At 39.1% G+C, this 22,535-nt stretch overlaps 1 protein-coding gene across 1 annotated transcript; it reads right to left on the bottom strand.

The window, feature by feature from the left end:
- Positions 1-275: 275 nt before the first annotated feature.
- MCCC1 (methylcrotonyl-CoA carboxylase subunit 1) lies at positions 276-21,745 on the bottom strand. Its single transcript, XM_074593258.1, has 19 exons — positions 21,635-21,745; positions 20,424-20,470; positions 19,267-19,406; positions 18,743-18,838; positions 18,452-18,573; positions 17,298-17,445; positions 16,353-16,474; positions 15,083-15,194; positions 14,679-14,760; positions 13,712-13,839; positions 11,812-11,995; positions 11,207-11,316; positions 9,677-9,893; positions 8,487-8,573; positions 7,879-7,928; positions 5,503-5,640; positions 4,411-4,518; positions 3,301-3,372; positions 276-1,903 (listed from the first exon to the last, which is right to left on the bottom strand). The coding sequence occupies exons 1-19, from the start codon at positions 21,691-21,693 to the stop codon at positions 1,784-1,786; spliced, it is 2,142 nt and encodes a 713-aa protein (XP_074449359.1). The 5' UTR covers positions 21,694-21,745; the 3' UTR covers positions 276-1,783.
- Between the last annotated feature and the right edge of the window lie 790 nt (positions 21,746-22,535).

The raw sequence follows: 22,535 nt of genomic DNA, 5'->3' as shown, positions 1-22,535 counted from the left end.
AATGTCATGTAGAAAGAAAAAAAAACAAATGCCAAACTGCGGTGTCTCTTCAGGACTGAGTTCGTGATTTTAGATGTAGATTCAATTTTTAGATAAAACAAGTCACTAAACTCACCTGCAGTGAAACCCATTATGACTTTGGATTACTGCCTCCTAAATGCCATCTGCAGATCGCGGTCTGTCAGGTATCAGATGATGATACCTAAAACCCTCTAGTGCATAATAAACATAAGCAACCGAGGAAAGAACAAAATGGAGAAAAATGAAAACAAACATTCAAAGTTAAGCTTAGTTTTTATTTGGCAGTTAATAAAAACCACTGTGGCAGTATTCTACAAGATGATCACTGGAGTGTAATATTTTGTTAGGTGGCCATTGGATTACAAGGACAATTGAACAGTGTTACTGTATGCTTTTCATATACAAGACCATCCAGAGCCATTACTGTTTTACAGTTTTTGTCTGCATTGCAGGCCAGGCCGCACAGTTACAGAATCACACCAGAGAATTCCCTGTGACATTGCGTATTGATTGGGACGTGAGATTTCGGGTAAGTATAAGGCTCCATTTGCACAGACGCAACTACAAGTTTGCGATCACTGCAGCATCTGTGTTTGTTCCTTTCTGCAGTATAAACCACGCTATTGTCTTACATTAGTATATCAAAAGTTCCTATGACAGGCAGAACTTCACCTTAACTAGAAGGTGGAAAGATTTGTAAGTTTGCAACAATTAAAACATATTATCCTTTTCATTTCTCTCTGAGGTACTTTTTAAACAAGTTAAAATGAATTTACGGCAAACGATCAGTATGCTGTGTCTGAGAAATGTTTCCTTTGCATATCAAAGAACTACCGATTTTCTCTTCTGCAACACCGCAAATACAAAAACAATCTGACTGTTATTCTTAGTCATGTTTCAGGTTGTTATAAAGACTTTGGTATAATTCATTCCAACAATAAGTAATATATTAGAAGGTGAACAATGTGGGAAAAGTAATGAGGATTTTGAAGTCAGTATTTTATTTTGGCACACTTTCTAAGTATTAAATAAGCTTATCATCTTTCTGTGCTTCTACTTCATGTTTAAAGATCAAATGATATTTTCGGAAAGCAGTTACGTTCCAGCTTTGATTAGTGTAGCAAATGCTAATATGTATTTTAAAAATGCTTTGTATCAGATATTTCAAATTATTTAATAATAATTTTTGAAATGCAAATTTTCACTGCTCATTGAGGTAAATGTGAAAAAAGATGCACCAAAACTCACTGAGAGGGATCCTGGGCTAAGGAACAAACTTGAATTCCCTATTCAGGCAAAAACATAAGCCACAAACAGGAATTTTGCCACAGAAATGAATTCACAGAACAACTGTCACCTTTCAGATTTCCTTCAAATCAATGCTCTCACACCTCAAGAAAAGAAGGCAGTGGTGAATGAAAGGCAGGCAGAGGAACCCTAGCTGTCTGTAACTCACAGTCCTAACTAACCTCGCCCCTCCCGAGAGAGTTCCACATTTTTTCCAGTCTAATGCCTTTTCACAGGCAAACGTAACCACTGAACAACAATCACGTAGGTCCACAAGTTAAATATACGATTACAGTATAGTGATATCCAAATTTCAGTAAAGTCAGCATAATTTACAGTCAAACTATGCAGGAAGTGCAGAGGAAACCAATTCCCCAATCTGTTATACAAAACAGTTTGCTGGAAATATGAAGAAATCTTCTCCTTAGAGAAAAATGAGCAAAGTAGAAAAAATAAAATGCACTTTCCTTGAATTTTATTTTGACTCGGCCTCTTCATCCACGAATTCAACTAGCGGAGCGTGCCTGTTGGCCTGGGCACCTTCTTGGAAATTAACCTTTTTTATCACTCCTGCCTTTGGAGCCCGTATGGTGTGCTGCAGAGAAACCATCGATGGTGAGCCAGCACCGTCCCTTTGCCCCCTTCCCCAGCAAATGCTAATACTACTCTTCGGTCAAATTAGAACAGAAGACACTTAATTACTTCCTCTGACACATGTATATTTGTTTTAAACCTTCTTTTAAAATGCAATCCTAGTCCTGTTTCAACTTTTATTTTCTCATCAATATTTATTTTGATACTGAGGACAAAAAAATGTTCTGTAATATAATATTTTGAAGTACGAACAGCTAAATGTTATTTTACTTCACTAATTCTTTTTGATATTATAATACATACCGGGCAGAAATAGTACAGTTTTAGTCCAAAATGTTATTCATATAGCAGATTTGTTCCCTTAAGAGGAATCTGCAGATTTACTAAAAATATTTTTGTTTGCTGGCCAGGAGGGGTCTTTATTGAAGAGTTATTTGGCAAAAGCTAGAGGAAATACAAATACAGCTACTAGTGACAGTAAAGGAATAGCATGTTTACATACCAACCCCCCAGTTAGTCCACTTGTTATTGTACCAGGTTAGTTTTGTTTCTTGATGATTTTCTACATAGGGTTAGTCTAATAGCAAAACATTTAATAACAGATACTAAATCCTCACATCGAAGCAAGGATTCATTTAAATAATAATTTGCTTTTTAAATTTTACATTTTCTTTTTCAATAGCACTGCAAAAAAAATAGTGTAATTTATAGAAGGGCATGATAAGGGAAAGGCAGATTTTCTCAACAATGTTAATTCTGCTACCACAAACTGAAGTTTAAAGTAAAATAATAGCCAAATCGAACCAGTTCAGGCTACAAAAACTATAGTTCAAGCAATCTGAGCCGTGGTCAGCAATGTTACAAGATATAATGGCCAAAATGCTGGTCTACTGAATGCCACGTGGACAATTACAAAGCATCTTTAGTGTACTCTTGGTAAAACTTTATGTAAATAACAATAAAAAGATTATAAACAAAAAAAAAATCCTGGACATACACAAAGTCACCATTAGCTAAATTTCTGCATGAAATAATGGCAGACATTACATACGCTTACCTCACAGTGAGCAAGAGATACACATAGACAGTTTCCTGCTAAAAAAATGAAAGCAGGGAAGGGGGGAGGACTGACAAAGCTACCCAAATTAATAACCAAATGAATGTTAAAACATCTGCAGAATACCATGGATTATATAATCAACATTTGTTAATAAAATAAGAGCAAATATAATCCCCTGAAATCCAGTCAGACACAACACTTGTTTCACAGCATGTGACAGTGATAGTGACATCTGCAAGCTACACTCTGCACCGTACTTCAATAATGCAACCAAAAATTATTAAATTCTACCAGATTTTTATTTTCTCAGTAATTAAAACCTTTTATAAGTCACTTACCTCCATTTTCATAGCTATCATAACCATTAGAGGGTCTCCAGTCTGAACCTTATCCCCTGCTTTCACAAACACCTACAGATCAAGAGAAAATTGGGGGGGGGGGGAAATCATGCACGTCTGTACCATTAAAAATCATCAGCTGGACCCTGGCTAGCACAATCCACTGAGAGACTGTGGTTTTGCAAAACAGCCTTGTAATATTTTTATTATTGTTGCATTGGGTATCTGAGTTCTCTAGCTAACACTTAAGGAAGTCAGAGACTATAGAAGAGGCTCAGTAACAGCTCAGAGGATGACCAGGAAGCCATTTATGTTTCAAAGAAGAACCACTAGAAGAGACAATGCCCTTTCTGGGCTTAAGAGCTGCTATTTTGAGAGAGAAAGCGCAGAGCCTCTTCCTGGAGCCAGTCCCTAAAGTCATTTCTAAAACAAAATCCAGAAAGAAGACTGCAGGAGCCACCTAGTTTTTCTACAATAATTCCCATTTAGAACGTCCACTCAATGTGTAAGAATCCACGTGCAACCTATGCCAGCCTCTGGAAGGGTTCACGCCTTTTTATTGCTAGCAGAATCCTTTAACTACTGAACTCTGCTGGAAATCTCTTTTCTGTTAAAACTTCACCACTGTACAGAGAAATACCCAAGACTTGCTGAGCTAAAGAAAAAGGAACAAAACCAGCAGCAGCGGAACACACAGCTTCACAAAAAAGGCATTTCTGAATATTTCTTTTTTTGCAAATGCATCTAGCATCGCACATCTAGCATCGCATCACTCTAGGTGAAATGCATCAAACAGCCTATGACACTTCAGGGAACTTCGACTTAGAAAGTAATTAAGATGAAGAAAAGATTATTTAAGCAGTAATACTAGTTAAATATTCAGATCGTCCAGAGCTCTAGAAAAAGAAGACTAGAAGCCTGAAAAACTCTTGTGTGGCTGCTGAAAACTTGGGAGTAAACAGGGCTTTTTCCGATTGGGAGGAGTCTCACAGCACTGACATTTCTGGCCGTGTTTCTCTCCTGGCAGTACAGAAGCAAGCACCATTTCTGGAAGACTGGACTTGGATATATACTGGAGAATTCATTTCCCACCCACATTATTATAATTACCTTTTCAATGGTGCCTGTCATGGGTGCTACTGCACCACTTTGCACTCCCACCGAACTCACTGCAGATAAGTACTTGGGTACAGGGAGGCCAACCTGAGCACTCCCTTCCTACAGAAATAAAATCAACGACATATGAGTTAATAACATAAAATACTGCTAGTACACACGCTGGGATAAAGCAGATGCAGCTTTAGGCAACTCAGTCAACTGTTCAGGGTGCCAGACTACTGGGGCCAGGGCAGCAACAAGACTGGACACACTTACTGCTCTGCCAGTGTCTAAGTCTGCTGCTGCGGATCAGCAAGGAAGGAACCAGCCCTGAGAGACAGGGGCTCCGTGGGGGCCCTTGTTCCAAACCCACACCTTCCCCAGTCCCGCAGCGACAGCCAGAGGGGTTTAGAACACGAGTAAAGGCTGTTCGCACAAGGGGTGGGCACGTTGCTGCAACAAGGCAGACACTGGCCTCTTCGTTGCCAAGCATCGTCAGTATGAGCTGACAACGAATGTTTCTCAGTTCACAAGGAAATGGATTCGGTGCTAAGTTTAATGAAAAATTCTCACCATTATTCAAAATCCCCTGATTCCTCTCAGACTTGCTACCCAAAGTTTCCCAAAGACTCGTTCTCCCACCCATATCCTAAAATTTCTTCCAGATCCCCCACCTCAGACCCCACTCTGATCCCACAGATTTCTTTCTTATCATTTAATAATGAAAAACACTGAAATAAAAATACCAGTTACAAGCACTTTCAAACAATTGTCAGTTTGAAGGAACTGCTACCGTTCTATGACAAACTTCGATAATGGACCGTTTTAATATTTTGTGTTCCCCCCTCCCAAACCATCATTTGCAACTCTGATTCACCTAATTCTATTTTATCTTTCTCAAAGCAATTTATTTTCTCACTCACTGACCACAAGCAACTAACTTCTAGTTACAGCTATAAAACCAACAAGTATCAAAACTTATAGGCCAATGTAAGAACTTGAAATTATGATTCTCTTTCACATTCTCTTGCAATTTATATTGCTCATTTACATGGACAAAACTCTGAAATTGTATACTTGTGATAATAAAGAAAATAACTTTACCGGAAAGAAGAGATAAATGGTGTTGTCCAAAATGACCAATTTGGACTTGCACACTGTTCCATTTACTGAGGACCTCAAGTAAAGTGCATCACCTTCAGTGACCATCTCTCCAGAAATCAGGAACGTTTTGTCTTGAATCTGAAAGTTAAATGCTTTTATAAGGACAAAGCCTAGCCCTTCATGAGCAATAAACCAAAAGTTAGTATTTGTAGTATACAGTCATAACCTGTGATTCTTCCCAGATAATTCTGGAATTTAAAAAAAAAAAGTATTTTTAAATCTTATTTATCCTTTCTTTTTCAGTTTACAGACTGTATTCTGTATCCAATGCAATCAGCTCAGAAGATTAGCTATTATGCTCTCCCAGGACAACTTCTATCGTAAAACTATGCAATAGCACTCAGCAAAATACAAAGGAATGCAATTTCTCAGGAAAAACAACAAAAAAATAATCAGAATATTCAGTTTAGTGATGTGACTAGAATCCAGAATTTTAATTTGTCCTAGCATCTTGACTTCCTTCATACTATTCAGCTGTTATCTTAAGATTCCACAACACTTTCCAAAAGGCAGGTAACTTCCTCACCCTTCTGAGCTTGTAATACAAAAACTACGATATGTTTGGTAAACCTACACAGGAGCAGAGGAGAGCAGAATGGAGACAGCATCAATTAGACACCCAAACTGCAACAGAAAGACCAAACAGAAAGATCATTTATTTGTAGGCAACGCTTTCATCTGTGTCAATGGAAACTGCACCTCTGCCACAATTTCAGAATACAAAGACAGAACGTGAACGTAAGTGCATCACATTTCACTGAAATTTTTAGTTTTAAGTCTAACATCACTGAGCAAAGAATCAAGGACATGCTGGTCTTTCAGGATGTTACGAGTAGAGAAAAAATTCAGTCTTCATTTATACAGTCGCATACTATTTTTCCACTAAATGAAGACCTTATAACACGCATTGAAAGGAAGCTGTTGATCCGATACTGATCCCCGAGCAAAAAACTGCGTGCTTGATCAGTATCCTGAGCAGGGGTGCAAATCGGGGCAGCACTGTGAGTGCTTGCCAGTTCTGTGGCCCAGCAACCCGCTCCAGTTGACTGGCCCCACGACAGGTTTTGCAGCACACCAGAAGCACCGTCTGCCTCGTGACCAGCTCCCAATTCTGCGTCTCCATCCCTTATCCCCATTTCCATCTCAGCACCCATTCGTCCTTCTTCCCTGGGAGTCTACATTCTCCATGGTTGCACTTCTCCTCCCCAAATGACCCCACTTTGTGTTCCTTCCAGTCTCTTTTTAGTTTTTGCTGACATTACTTATATGAGATAAGGCTAAAATCTAAAAGCTTTCCTGCATTACATATGTAATCAATACACTCAAAATAACCTACGTATTACTTGAGGGGTGTGGGTTATCTCAATGTTCGTATCAGTAAAAATAAGGGTTTGAGTTACCCAATATGTGGTTATACACATGAAAGCACAATAATTTTCTCACTATTTTTCTAGTATGCTCATCTCTGTACAGTCTAAGCAGTTCATAAATACTGACTTATTCTCATAATTCCCCTTTTCTGAATATTGGAAATAAGAAGCTGACCTAAGGAGAGACTGCATTCTCAAGGCTGCAATCAGTCTGGGTGCCAAATGTGAGAGAAAACCCATTCGGCTCCGGGTGATGCAAGAAAGTGATTCAACACTCGGCAAAACACAGCCCCCATAGCCACGCAATTACAGATTATCACACACGCTTACACTAAAATATCTATGTTTAAAGCATCTTGAGCTGTATCCTATAGGACCTCTATAACATAGTCAGAGAAAGAAGCCAATTCTATGGGGCATCATTCAATTATTTAACCAGAAGATTTACAACTCTCATCATTCTTCATCTCATTTGGTAATCCCTTTCCAATTTCCATCTTCAAAATAAAAAAAAGTGTTATCTTACAGATAATGCTCTAGAAATCTTTTATTTATCCCACAGGAGATCCATCTCATGCACAGAATAAAGCAGGGGTCCTGCAGGAAAAAAGTCTTTTTAAATGCAGATTTAAATCTAACTTACAACATTTTAGAAAGACAAATTTCAGGAAGAGAAAAATAAGGAGTAACAACTTAAAAGCATTTGTTTCTCCAGTATTTACTTAGCCTTATTTTCAGAAGCATTTTAGTAGCTCTTCTATGCCAATCCAGCATCTAGCAAAGATAATTTCAAGACAAAATAATAGCCTACAACATCTGCAAGGAACCAAAATCCTGTATCAGTAATTACCAAGCAACTTTAGTAACAGTTAATACCGAGAGAAGTCTACAAGGAACTGATGCTTCTTTTATCTAATGAAATATCTGAAAAAAAATGGACTTGTACCTGCATGTTGTATGACCCTCCTTGATTGTAACTTACAGCTACATCCACAACTGTTGAATAAAACAAAACATACATACGTGAGTAGATTTAATTACAGGATCTAGAGAATCGTGACATATAAACAGTATTTAGTGTATCTTTCTCGATAACAAAATATAACCCTACCAATACTAGGGAAAGAGTAAGTATTTTCAGATTAGCTTAGCACACATTGCAGATTTCATACTGAATTCTAGACGATTTGTTTTTCAAAGATGAAGACCTGCTGTTATGCTCTGAAGTCTACGTTAGCTGGACAGAAAACAGGTTTTTGATGGGAAAAGGTGCTGAGGACTTTCACACCAAAGTGAAGTAAGAAAAAAAGTCGATGGCGCACAGCTCTTTTAAAAACGATGAACATCAGTAATGTCGTTTGAATTTGGTTTATATCTCCTCAAGAGCTAACAGTGTGGATTAATCATGCAATTCTGTGAATTCCCAACTTAAATTGCATTAAACTCATAATGCTTCTACTTGCTGTTTCTTAGCCTGAATTTTCAAGCACCAGTTGAAATAACTTTATCCATAAAGTATCTCCTCTCCCTCCACACGCTTTTTTGTTAACTTACTGTTTTCCCCATCCAGCAGAGACAGTTTTCTAGTATAACATATATTTATTCTTCTACCAGTGCTGGATGCAAATGGCGAGAATTTATCTAAAACACAAAATACATAGATACATTACTTTCATTCTGCTTTGGCAAAACACAATACTTAGAACTTACACCATAAAAATCAATGTCCTACTATTACTACCGTCGTACTTACATATTTATACTGCACGTAAAAGATTGGGGAACCACTGTAATAGTGACAATTCCTCACTCTTCAACACTGAGTAAACTGAGGCTGTGTAACCCAGAGAAAACACGACGCTAACAGCACGGACTAAGAAGGAGGATATTGACTGTTCTCCACGAACACATCCTTGAACAGGACAAGAAAGCATGGGAATTCAACTACAACACAGCAGATTCAGATTAACCTTTAGGTGAAGGTTCCAACTGTAAGAGTAATCAAACATGGCAGCAAATTGCCAGGGAAGATCAAGGGGTTTTCTATTATGTAGTGGTTTTGAGAGCGGATCAGATGTACAGCTATCAGATATTGCCCGATTAGTTCATCGTCTGTTGAAGCAAGGGAATAGTGTATGGGAATCTTTCCAACCCCACTCTTCCACATTTCCAGTATAGTTAAAGTGGAGGTGGAAAGAAAATTAACAAGGTTGTTGGCAGCATATATTAGATTTATATTAAATTTTTGTTGAGAGCAATCACATGCCCCTCTGATATAGCCATTAGCAGTGTCCGAACTCAAGAACGTTCAGCTCCCAGAGCCCTGTTCCTTCCATTAAACCCTACTGCCTCTCCCAGTCCTAGCAGAGTCAACTTTATCTCTGAAGACCTTGGGCCAACTGTAGGAATAATAGTGACAGACACTCACTGTTTATGCTTGTAACGAGCAAAGAGTACACAGTGACACCAATTATGAATCCCAAGGTCCTTCAGATAGTGCCTGTCTGAAGCGCTGTGGGAAGGAGTCTGTACGTTACAATGGTGTTATATTCAGTATCTGTCCCTTAACAAAAGTTATAGTCTGCTCCGTGTGTAAATATCTGACAGACGCCAGAACACAGAACCCTGAGCAGGCACAAAGTAAGGCAAAAAGGGAGCACGCAAATTAAATAATTGCACATGAGCTCACAGCACTGTCTAATCCAGTCGCAAATAAAATAAAACAAAAGAAGAATCGTCCTTACCATCCGACTGATCTCTAAAAGCATCTGTTAGCATTTTCTCTTTCAGTATGAGCCCTAGAGCTGCCTGACACATAACTTCATGGGGGGTTGCCTTTTTGGTTGGAAATAGTTCATCATGGTGTTGAGGAATGAAGTTAGTATGCACGTTTCCAGCCTCAAACTGCGGGTGTCCCGACAGGCTCAGTAAGAAATCAATATTAGTGCTTAATCCTACAATCTGTAAAGAAAAAGCAGCATATTGCCAAATGGAAATGAAGTTATGAATGAATATACAGCTTTCTGCTTATGCATAGATGATAGATCAATGTTTCTTCAGACCGCAACATCAAAACACAAAGTTTATCAATAAAATGTAATTAATTCAACTAGTCTGTTTTATTAGCAATGAAACCTTCGCTCTTAAAAACAAAACAAGAAGAGGAGTAGCTTTCTCAAAAGCACTCTGTTTTCAAAACGCTCTTTGACCACTGTGAATTCAAAGTAAGTTTCCCTGTAACAGTAATGGGGGGTAGTTTAGGAAAAAAACCCTACTGTTTCGGAAAATTGTGCTCTGAGTATTTGAAAGAACATTCTTAATATGAAAAGTGCCTCTTATTAAAAATGATTTACAGTAGTTTCAGATATTCCATATTTGATCTTTTAATAATAACAAAAGGAAGAGTGCCTTTTATAAATTTACTATCCTGCAAAATACCTAAGCAAACAACATGACAATAGAAATAATTATTTTGGAGAAATCAGTGAAACTGGTAACTATATTGTGCTGTCAACATCTATTGACAGAGCTACTAAGAAAATTCTAAAAAAAAAAACAAACAAAAACCACAAACAAACAACCAAGGGATTTTTTTTCCTCTCTCAGTTGCAGTAATCGATAGCGGGCCAAACATTCTCCGTACCTCAGTCATGTTTATATTATTGATTTAAAAGTGTAAGTTAATTCTGCCCAAATAATATTCAGTTTCACCTCAAATTAAACCTTCTGAAATCCACTTCTGAAAATAGATACAATGCTTGTAGTTTTTACAGGGGAAAAAAAGGACTACTTCTTAAAAAGAACTGACAGCATTAAAAATTCTCCATATTTCTTTACTACATTTATAGTCTAAGAATTTAATTGTTTTTATAAATGAGAAATTACAAGCAAACATGGTCTGACACAAATTCCACCTATAAATTCCTTTAAGTTTGAGAAAGCTCACACTACAATTGAAAATGTTGTTTTGCCTCACTCTTCTACAAAGTCCCAGCTGCATCATCCAACTGAGGATATCGCAGACTTAAGAAAAAGCGATGCATAAAGCTGGACTCACACTTACCTCTGCTCACTCCACCAATGAGAACAGTTTGCAAAGTAGGAAAAAATACAGCTTCTGCAACCAAATAATGAATCTGAAATGGTAATGGCAATGCAGGCTCCCTCTTAGAAACCAATTTTGTTTTACTGTAGTATTTCATTCATATTTTGTTAGCTCAAGATGTTCAAAGTCAGCTCAAGATCTGAAATCACACTGGGTGCCTTCTACTTACATTATATTGACGCAAACTGTATCGTAACTTTCTCAGGGCTGCTTGACGATCCTCAGCCCAAACAACTAGCTTTGCAATCATTGGATCATAATGAACAGAAACTTCATCACCTAAAATATATTAAAAAATGCTGTAACGCTGAACCAAGTACTTTCTGAAAGTTGGTAGTGCAGAGTACTGCACACCATATGGCATTAAACTCTGACACAATTGCTAGCCACAGTTCTCTGTGTCCTTAAAGAACATTAATCTTTAATGATGTGACCTGGTATTTCAAATAAGGACAGCTTCAGTACAGACTTTTGCAGAAGTAACATTACTCAAATTCAGTTTTCTTTCTTGCAATCAGAATGCAGAATTGGTAAATTGCGATGAGAATATAATCAGCATGAGCCAATGGACAATAATTTGGATAGAGGTAAATAAAATATTCAGTGACTGACCAATAGAACACAGACAATCACAAGGAGGAGTAATTCTGTAGAGATTTGTCTTGGTAACAACACCCTGTCAGACAAACTTACTTAGGCCAAAGAAGGAAATGCTTACAAAGAAAAGCTTTTGATGTTAAATATTTTTTACTACACCGCTGCCTTCAGTTTTACCTTGTCTGACTCCAGTTTCTATCCTGGTGAAACTATCAGGTGGTGGGGTGGACAAGTGCAACAACGGCCCAGCCCCTGGCATGAAGTTATTATTAGGGTCTTCAGCATATATTCTAGCTTCAAATGCATGGCCTCGGAGCAGAATCTCGTCCTGCATTAGGGGAATCTTCTCTCCTGCTGCAACCTGAAAACATTAGGTTTTTTCTTTAACATGGGATCAATATTCTGGAGTGACAATGTATGAAATATTCAGTCTCTTTCTTCTAAACATGAACAACTAGAAAGCACATTAAAAAAAGCACAAGGAGAAAAACGTGGTAGGTCATAAAAGGCTGATACTGAAGTTACTCCTTCCTTTTCTCTGGGAGTCACCAGTCAAAGGATTTTGAATTATTATTGTGTAAATTGACCTCCTAATATTTCATACAGCTAAAACACAATGGAAAAAACAGTCTAATTTTTTTCTACTGGTTATGTCAAAAAATAATTAAACATTTAAGTTAAAGCCCAGTCAACTAAGACAAGATTTTATTAGAGAAAAATTGCTCCAAAAGCAGATGATAAAATGGATTACTGGCAGCCAGCACTCCTGGCATACGCTGTTGATTCTTCTGTAGACTATGGGACCTGTACATTTAAGGGAACATTTCTCTAAGGGATTTCTAACAATTTAAGAACCTTTAATGGGGAAGGAAATATCGTTTTATTACTCAAAGGAATTTACATTACAGATACGGGAATACCAACAAACACCAACACTGCTCCGGTTTGAGACTTAAAAACAGGGCTTTTAGGGACAAAATAGTAAGAAGAAGCCTGCTGCAGTTAAACACAGAGGAGATCCTTTACCAGGAAGCTACACAATTTCCACCTACATGGGAAAATACAAGTTCCTATCAAGAAATTTGTAGCAACATTTCACCTTCTTTTGAAGTGTCAGGGGTTTTCCATACTCTGCCTTCTGTCACCATGGATTTCAGCAGAGGCAGCAGAACATAACTTAGCCTTCACAGAAAGAGTAGTACTATACAGATTCATAAAAACAATCTGTCCAAGAACTGACAGGCATCTTCTGTCTATTGACTCATTAAGCCGCATACCAAGACCACTCAACCTTTCCACCTCACCTCTTTTTCTTCCTGCCAGTACTGTTTGATCCCCGCTCCAACTCAGCACTCAATGCTCAGTTTCCATTCCCAGACCAGGAAGCCAAAAGTTCCTCCTTTTTGCATCATCATTTGCCGTTTTAGTTTTCTTTCTGGTTACACTGAACACTCCCCATCCTATCTACTTACCTTCAACATGTGCTGCTGTCCTCACTTTCCTATTTACTTAACCAGAATTGTTTTTCATTTCCAGTTCCTTAAGGTCCAAAACTTTCTATTATCATTCGGACACGTGAGTAATCTCTCTGCATATTGGGTGTGTGAGGAAATAGCCTGTTCCCAGTCCCCACAACTATACATTTATTTGAGAATGTGACTATACTGGTATAAAACCAGACACATAGTTTTGTGAAGAGTTTTCCTCCTACGGCCTGATCCAAGAACGATTTTTGGGCCAGCGATGCATTTGAACTGGAGTTTTTAAAAAAATTTCAGCACAGCAAGGGAAAGATCAGGACCCTACTCCTCCCACTTCCCACATTCTCTATAACCTCTCTAAATATACTTTAAAAAATGGTACACAACTGGAACACGACTTTGCTGGAATTCAGAGCATCTACACGATGTGCCACAACCAAATACAGCAATACGAGATATGTTCCTTCGGAGCAAAGGAAACTCTACCCTATTAGCTGAATAGATGAGGATCTGAAAACCTGTCTGGTCTCTCACAGGCAATGTCAAAGAATATTCACCAGACGAGAGGAACGCTACATGTAAAATCAAACACTTACCCTAAGCTGCCACTCCACCAAGTCTGTTCCAGTGATCATCTCGGTAACTGGGTGCTCTACTTGCAGTCTGGTATTCATCTCCATGAAGTAAAAATTATGTTGGGAGTCCATAATAAATTCCACCGTTCCTGAAGTATTTAATAAAAGGGCACTTCACTGAAACATGACTTTTTCAGAATGGACACCTAATACACTTGATTTATGCCAGGACAAGGCTACTATTTCTATACCAGATACACAAAATTTCATTAAATCCTACGCAAACTATCTTAAAGGGTCACACAATTGAGGTCTGAAAACAGAAAGGGTTGCTTCCTTGCACATTTACATATCCTGCGCTGTTTAGTAGCCATTCTCCTCTACACGAAGAGCTGCATTTTGTTAGAGCTCTAGAAAGTGCATCAAGACTCTTTAAAGTATTGTGTATATGCATAGGGCGTGTAATTATTTTTTAAAAACAAGTACCCAAAAAAAGCAGTGAGAAAAGTCACAAATAACGTTAGCAAGTTATTTTTCATCTGGGAAATAGAGTGGCCGTTACAGACAGGGAGCTGTGGTGTTTGGTTTTGGGTTTTTTTGTTGTTTTGTTTTTTGGGTTTTTTTTTAAGGTTTTACTATTTGAATGTAAAGTATTATTTTTTGTATGCTGAAAGAGAAATCATTTTTCTCTTGCTCTGCTCAAACTTACTAAAGTTCATAATGCTTACTTTCCAACAACCACCTAGTCGACTGAATTATCTGCTCTGAAATTTTGTCTTTCTATTCTTCGGCTGCCACCGGTCTTCAGCTCAGACCAGGTATGCTACGCTAGTTTACATCTGTAATTACATCAGAATTAACTACTTGCTTAAACCTCAAAAAATTGGGGCATTTGTGTCGTAATCTAAATCAATCAGATGCCATTTGCCTTGAGGCTTAAAGTCCAATTAAGCGTACCTCAGGAGCAGCCATACCTCCACAGACTTACCTGCTCCCACGTAATTCACTGCTTTAGCTGCTTTCACAGCAGCTTCTCCAAGTCTCTTTCGAACTTCAGGATTAATTCCTGGCTGTAAAAAAATAATACAAAAGATTATAAGTTATTTTTAATTTTGATGTTATTAAACTACTAGGCCTGAATATTTTTCAATATTTAGCAACTGTAGTGAAATCCTTACCAATGTTATATCTGAAATCTACATATTTTTTCCCTGAGAATAATTTTCTAAAGAAAGTCATTTTTTCAATTAGAACATTTTCTGCAGCAAAATTAAAACGGGTACTGAGAATTACAAACAAATTACTACGCACTAAATAAATTCAATGGGAGTTACCAGTTACTTTAAAAATATGTCAGTTCACAAAAAAATATCCTAAGAACTTTCTACTCACCCCTGGCGCCTCTTCAATGATCTTCTGATGCCTTCTTTGCACACTGCAGTCTCTTTCAAACAAATAGACTGCGTTGCCATGCTGGTCACCAAATACTTGGACTTCAACATGCCTGTTTCATAATAATAAATGTTTCAATGTATCTCAATAAAGCCCCAATCCTGCAAGTGACTTCACCCAAACAGACTTTGAACTTACACGCAGTCCATTAGGACTTCTTATAGGTTTGAGTGTCTGCCCTCAAATAGCCAAAAATGTAGAAATAAGGCTGCTATTATGCAGGATTTCACCTGTTTCAGACCTCCTCAATTTCCTAAATGAAGCGGGATTCTAAATGCCAGCTACTACAGTGAAACCTCATAGGCCACAGGATAAACAAGATTCTTACGTAGAGGCTGCTACCTCTTCATTAGTTATTTTATTATAATGAAAGTAAAAGCACTCTACTATTATTTGACAATGATTTCCCTCATAACTTACTGTGCAGCAACTCCCAAGAGGCAGCAGCCCTGGCTGGGGAATAACTGTTTATTTCAACGTGCCGTTTCACAGGGTAACTATTAGGTGGCAGAACTTCGTTCGATGTATAAAACTAACAAAAATCTGTCACCATTCTGATAATCCTCCCATGCTGGCAAAAGAAATTCCCCAGGAATTTCATGAGAGTTTCCTCATGCCCATCTGACAGGATCAGCAGTTTCTCAGTTTCTTTAGAATAAATGCTTTCTTTACGGTGATGCTTCAAGAAAACCAGATGTAAAGAACAAGAGTATCAAATAGACCTCTGTGAGAAGTTCTTCATAAAAATAAATTAGCTGAGTTTCACAGGTCAGGCATAAGCTAAAGACTATCACTTCTGTTTTAAATATCAACATAGAGAAAGACCAAATAACTAGTTTAGGACACTTGAGGGCAGTAGAAACACCATGACAGCTTGACTCGGGTCTGTAGTTTAAGTATTATAAAGTGATTTTTTTTTTTCTACATCTAAATCGAGTTTAGAAAGCTCACTCAAGGAGGAATACTGATGTCATTCAATGTCACTGCCATGTCTCCCAAGCAGCAATATTTTAATTCTTAACATTCAAAACAAAGTCATTACAAGAAATTCAATACATTATAAAGAATATTGATTAAATTAAAACCTGCCATAGTGCAAATAAAACATACAAGACCAATTTTCATCCTAGTACTAAAACTATGTTTATTTAAGAGTAGAATAAACATTACAGTGTTTATATTAAAAAAAAAAAACAAAACTATTTCTCACCTTGGATTATCTACAAATTTCTCAATCAGCATTGCATCATCATTGAAAGACTTCTTTGCTTCTCTCCTAGCTGATTCTAGTTGGTCCAGAAACTCCTTTTCTGAGTGAGCAATTCTCATGCCCTAAAATACAGAAAGAAGCATATATAAATGTCTAAAAATAGGGTACACAATAAAAATCCTTGCTGCGCACAAACAGAAAGAAATGAGTTTAAAGATAACACTTTTCCCTTCTTTCTTAAACTTTAGCAAAATTGTGTATCAGCTTCCAGTATGATAATCCCACTAAGTCCCATTGAAATTGCCACAAGAAGTGTAAAAAATATAGATATTATCATTCCATTGATGTGTATGATTACAAAATTCAGTTTTATTCTTAAGTATCATAGAAATTTTCCAAGGTTGGCAGGGAAAAACAGATTTCATTACAGAAAAAATGCAGCTATTTTGGAAATAAGTAGAATTTTTACAGAAATTTATTTCAGAGTAAAATCAGATTTAGACAGAGAATTCACCCTATGCTAAAAAGTGTCTAGACACCAAGTATTTAAATGGTATTTCTAATCACTTCTTATGCAACATTTAAAGCTGTTAGCAAAAAAAGTCACAGAAGCTATCACAAAGTAACAACTTAAAGTCATCTAATTTCACGCAAACAAATCCACAGGACAACTTTTCTGCTTATGTGAAATACTGGAGATCCACTGAAATAAACAAAATTCTTCCAATTTGTACCATCTATGTATCTTGTGCCTGACTGCACAACAAATGGAAGTGAGATTTCATAGTGCTGGACTGGACATTAATAATAAATCCTAACCAAAAGTAGTTTTCCATTTTATTTGTTTTCAAAGATTTATTCTTTTTTTTTTTTTTTAGAATATTCAGTTACAGAAGTCAGACATGACAACTTTACACCATGTGGTAAACAGATTAGTTCCCTTACCTTTCCTCCACCTCCCCGAACAGCTTTAATCATTACTGGATATCCTATTCTCTTGGCATGTCCCTTTAGACACTCATCTGATTGATCTTCTCCATGATAACCTTCAACAACAGGAACGCCAGCAGCAGACATTATAGCTTTGGAAGTGCTTTGACAGAATAGTTTTATATTTAGAATGATAATAATATTTTTTTCTTACTTTAAGCTCCAAACTTGTGTAATTTCCCAATGTTAATTCTCCTGACAAAAGTAGTTCCACTGACCTCAACGAGACTCCTTACGTAAGTGGGTTACACAGCATTTGATTGTAAATCATCAAACGTTTCAAACAGGGATCTTTTTCTCTAAACCCTCCACATAAAAGCAGCAGCCAGTTTCAGGCTTACTTTTCTTTCCTATCTTTTGACCCACATTACAGAGGCCAAAACCTAACATTTTCAAATTACAATGCTGTATCCTGCCAAGATTAGATTTAAAGTTGTAGAAAGGCAAAACTCTTTTCATGATACAGGCTGGATTCACGCCACTCACAAAACACTCAAGCATAACAACTATAACTTCAAATATGCTTGCAAAACTAGTTAAATTACAGAGGTAATTTACTCTCACATTAGGAAGTGATAAAAAATTAATTCTCTGAGATTAATATTACACAGTTCGTGCATTGGTAATAACCTTATTTCCATATTCTTGATTTATACTTCATACCCTGGAAACATTTCTTTGATGTAAGCAAGAAAGAATAAAATCTTCTGTGATGAAGAAAACATCGCCCCATTTTACATGAGCCACAATAACCACTGATGGTACGTTCTTCTGACCAATTCCCACCGTTCTTTTGACCAATATACAAGACATCCAGTCTGACTGCTGAACCCTCACCTATGTAACACTGCAATGCCCCAGTTCCGGAAAACTACAATCAGTTATGTATTTAATTATTAAAACCCTACTAACTGAACAATCTTGATTGTTTCTATGCCTATAGGAATCCCACACCTACAAACCCGGAGCTTATTCCTTTGAAGAAAGCCATAAAAATAAATGAACACTGACAGAATAAAATAATTATGGAGCAACTGGTCATTTGTTAATAAAATTAGCTTTGCCAAACTGTAAATTGCATAACCAAGTAACAAATTAGAAACAGATACCTCTTAATACCCATATCTCTGATAGCAGATGAAGGCGGACCTATGAAGATGATTCCCTCTTGCTTGCACAACTCTGCAAACTCTGTGTTTTCTGATAGGAAACCATAACCTGGATGAATGGCCTAAAATAGAATAACGTTACCAGCCTATTTTTGTATCAGTTTAGCTTAGAAAACCCTGAAACTTCAGTAGAGTGCTAGGGAAACACAAAATGGAAACATCATCAGTAAACATAATGAAGAACTCAAGAACATGGAAGTAACGGAAGATTTAAGGCTGCGATCTACTGACCTGTGCTGCTGAGACCTTGGCCACCTGCATTATTTTCTCCATGGCCAAGTAACTCTGCTGTGAGGGTGCTGGACCAATGCAGTACGCTTCATCTGCCTGTTACAGAAAAAAGTACATATGACACAGACTGTTTATTAGATAATAAAAAGCCAATTTAACTGAAGTTCCAAGCTAATTACATGGTTTATCAGACTGCCAGCATGCAACAGTTTAAATCACTGCCTCTCTTCATGGAGGCGAAAAACTGGGCGAAACAAATTATGACTTTCTTCCCAAAATAACGAGTCCATTCTCTAACACCCAGTGGCTACTCTGGAGTTCGAGTGCCAAACTTTAATGAACTTCCTGTAAAGTTGTCAGGTGCTGAGGCAGAGAGTAGGCAAACTTTTCATTGATTCAAAGAAAAACTGGAAGTAACTCTACAGCAGTGAAAATCAAGTACATTAGCACACACGTCTACTTTCACATTGAACTTAGTAATGAGAAATACTGTTGTCAGTCACAAATTAATGAATATACTTCACCATTGCTACATGCATGGAATTTCTGTCTGCTTCACTATAAACTGCTACAGACTTCACACCCATTTTCTTCGCTGTTCGCATCACTCTGCATGCAATTTCTCCTCGGTTTGCAATAAGAATCTTCCCTATGCTGTGACCTCCTGTTTAAAAGGATGAAGCACAGTAAGCAACTCTTAAAAGAAATATAGCCTTAAAAACATTCCTGGAAATTAAGTAATTTTAAAACTCAGATTTCTTTTTCATCATTTATAGTGTTTATGCATTTCTTAAAATAATGAAAAAACACATGCTTCACCCAAAAGCATTTCCATGCTAGCCTTGGAATTTTTTCCTTGGAGTCCTTACGCAGAAGTATGTTTAGGTCTTTTTTTCTTTTTAAAATCCAAGAAGTCTATTCTAACCCTAAAACAACACTTAAACCTAAAAGTTGATGTTTATATTTTTACTGTGTGCTTTCTGGACCAACTAGAAACAACTAAAAAACCTGGCCCCCTCCCCCCAGTAAAAGTGATTCACATTTCTTTGTAGAGCACCAATTCCCATTGATACACCATCACAAAGAAATAATAAGTTATGAAGTTTTTTCTTGGTTGTTTGTTTTGTTTGTTTCTTTTTAGAACAGTAACTTACGAGCTCCTATTAATAGCAGTTAAAACATGATAGAAATATAGGGGCTGCACAGTCAGAGACCTCACAACCTGAACTAAACAGCTTAAAACCATCTCATAAAATTAAAGTATACCCCTGAATTCTAAAACATATCTTTTCAGATAACATGACAACGGGGTCACTTTAAGTCATCTTGCTAAGTATTTTTAACTTGCCTTCATATATTGTTTAAATACCATTATGCCTAAAAAACAATTTTCACAGACTTTGCAACATTTGTACCAGAAAAGGACTCAGAGGAAAACATCACAAAAATAAATAGTTTTCCTGAAGGTGAGTATACCTAAATACCACAGATAAAATTATTCAAAATGTTGTTTACACATTAAAGGTTATTTCTGTTAGGTCAGCTACAGACTACTGTTTTCAAAAACTACAGAAACATTGAATACTTGTTCTTAAAAACCTACGTTTTTTCAGCAACTTATGGTCTAAAGCTAATGGTAAAGCAATCCACATTACACAAGCAAAGTTGTTAAATTTCATACCTATTGTTGAGGCCCATTTCACAAATCTTTGTACTTGGCTCCACTGCCTGCAAAATTATAAGCACAGAAGTGTTAAAAAAGTCCATGAAGAAGGGGCAGCTGAACCACTTTTCCCTTCGGGTGGTAGCAGGGCTGCACTGACAGCTCCCAAGCGTTGGATACAGGTATTTGCAGGGAACGTATGCCGGCACAAGGAAGATTGTACAAACTTCACCAGATCTCTCCTTAAGTGTTTTCATTCACACAAAACAGAAATTATCCCCTCGCTTTTTTAGCGGCATTCAAACTGAAATAGTCAACACACTATTTCAAAACAAAAAAACCCAAACAAACAAAAAACGACAAAAAAACACCAAAAAAACACCTCTTTCGGTGGACATAACAGACAATATCTGGCGTTTATCACAGAGAAGGCAACTTGATGTATTCGGGAAAGAAGACATGAACAATCATAAAACAGAAAAGCTTAAAAAAGGAAACAGGAGTTGTTTATGTAGACAAAAGGCGCAAGCAAGAGGAATGGGAAAGACAGTGAGAAAGAAGAGCTATACAGAATTCTGGAAATTACATTCAGCCTCAAACTAATAAAAAGGGCTCCAGAAATCAGGTAGAGAAGGCTATGTGACTGGAAGAAACTGTAAAAGTAAACTCGTGGAACTGTTTTAATATAAATCAGCATGGTAATCCTGGATCGAGTCCAGCAATTGCTAAAGGATCCGGGGCAGCAGCCGGGCCCCACGCCGCCAGCAGCTCAGCCCCGCTCTCTGAGGGGACACGAGCGACCTCCCGAAGCCCCCACCAAGCCGCTGCCCCGCTCACCGGCTCCGGGGGCGCAGCACCCGGGGTACCGACCCCCAGGGCCCAGCACACCTCCCCGGCACCTGCACCACCCTCTAAAACTATGACTGAAGCTCTAGGGGATTTTTTTTTGCTTTTCTTTTCCACAGAGGAGCCCGCGGTACGGGTGTCCCCGCCCCCGGCCCAGCTCCCCGGCTCCTCCCGAGGCGCTGAGCCCCTTCCCGCCGCCCCCCGGGGCAGCCGCTCCCCCCCACGCCAGGCCCAGCCTCCGTCCCTGTGCCTGTCCCCACCGGCCCCCGCTAACGGGCCGCCGCGGCGCGCACCGCCCCCTGCAGCGGCAGGAAGGACCCGTCGGCCGCCCCCCGGGCAAAGCCTCGCCACGCCGCATACTGCCGCCCCCGCCCCGCACTCACCGCCGCCGCAACGCCCACAGGCAGCAGCGGCCGCGCTCGGCCGCCAGCACCAGCGCCATGTTGGCGAGCGCGGGGGCCGGCGGGAGGGGGGTGTGCGCGGCAGCGCGGCCCGCAGTGGCTGCCGCGGCGGGGGCGTGCTGAGGCGGGCGGCGGCAGGGAGGAGCCGGCGGCGGGGAGGGAGAGCCCGGAGGGAGGTCGCCGGGAGGGAGGTGGTGTGCTCGCGGCCGAGCGGTCTGGGAGAGCGAGGGAGCCGGGAGAGGGCGGCAGGGGCCGGGTGACACCGACAAACTGGGCAATAAAACGGCAGATCGAATAAAATTCTGATAAATGTGAGGTGGCGCACCCTGCAGGAGGGCTCCTGGCTACGTTTGTGGAAGCCTGGGCTCTGAGCCGACCGTGTTCCTTCGGGAATGACACCCGGGGACAAGAAACGTGAGGGCGGCAGGGACGGGCACGGGGATCCCCACCGTCCTCGTGTGAGCGACACAGGACTAATTTCTAATGCTTGGGAAAACTGCAGTTTTAGAAGACTAGCGTCTGAGTTTGTGAAATTATTTACTTTATAGCCAGCTATGGCATGTGGGATTCAAGGTCTCAGTGTTTCGAGCTCACCAGGTGCGGGGATGAGGAGGAGCGAGACGCGGGCACTTGCCCCAAGCTGCCAACAGGGTTATTTCATACCATGAATGGCACGTTCAATAGAAATTAGGAAGTTTGATGAGAATTCTCTCTCTCCCTTGACGCCTGCCACCCTGAGCACTCCTCGCCCCGCTGCCGGAGCCCTGAGCCCTTCCCTTCCTCGCAGGGTGCCACATCGGCTGTCCCTGCGGGGAGTGCACGGCGCCCTGCTGGGGGTGGGCTGGGTATAGTCCCGGTGTATTCTATATTGGCATCGGGATCA

Source organism: Larus michahellis, chromosome 6 (assembly GCF_964199755.1).
Source record: "Larus michahellis chromosome 6, bLarMic1.1, whole genome shotgun sequence".
NCBI lineage: Eukaryota > Metazoa > Chordata > Aves > Charadriiformes > Laridae > Larus > Larus michahellis.
Note: the sequence above shows the minus strand (reverse complement) of the source record. Positions and strands in the feature narration are given on the sequence as shown.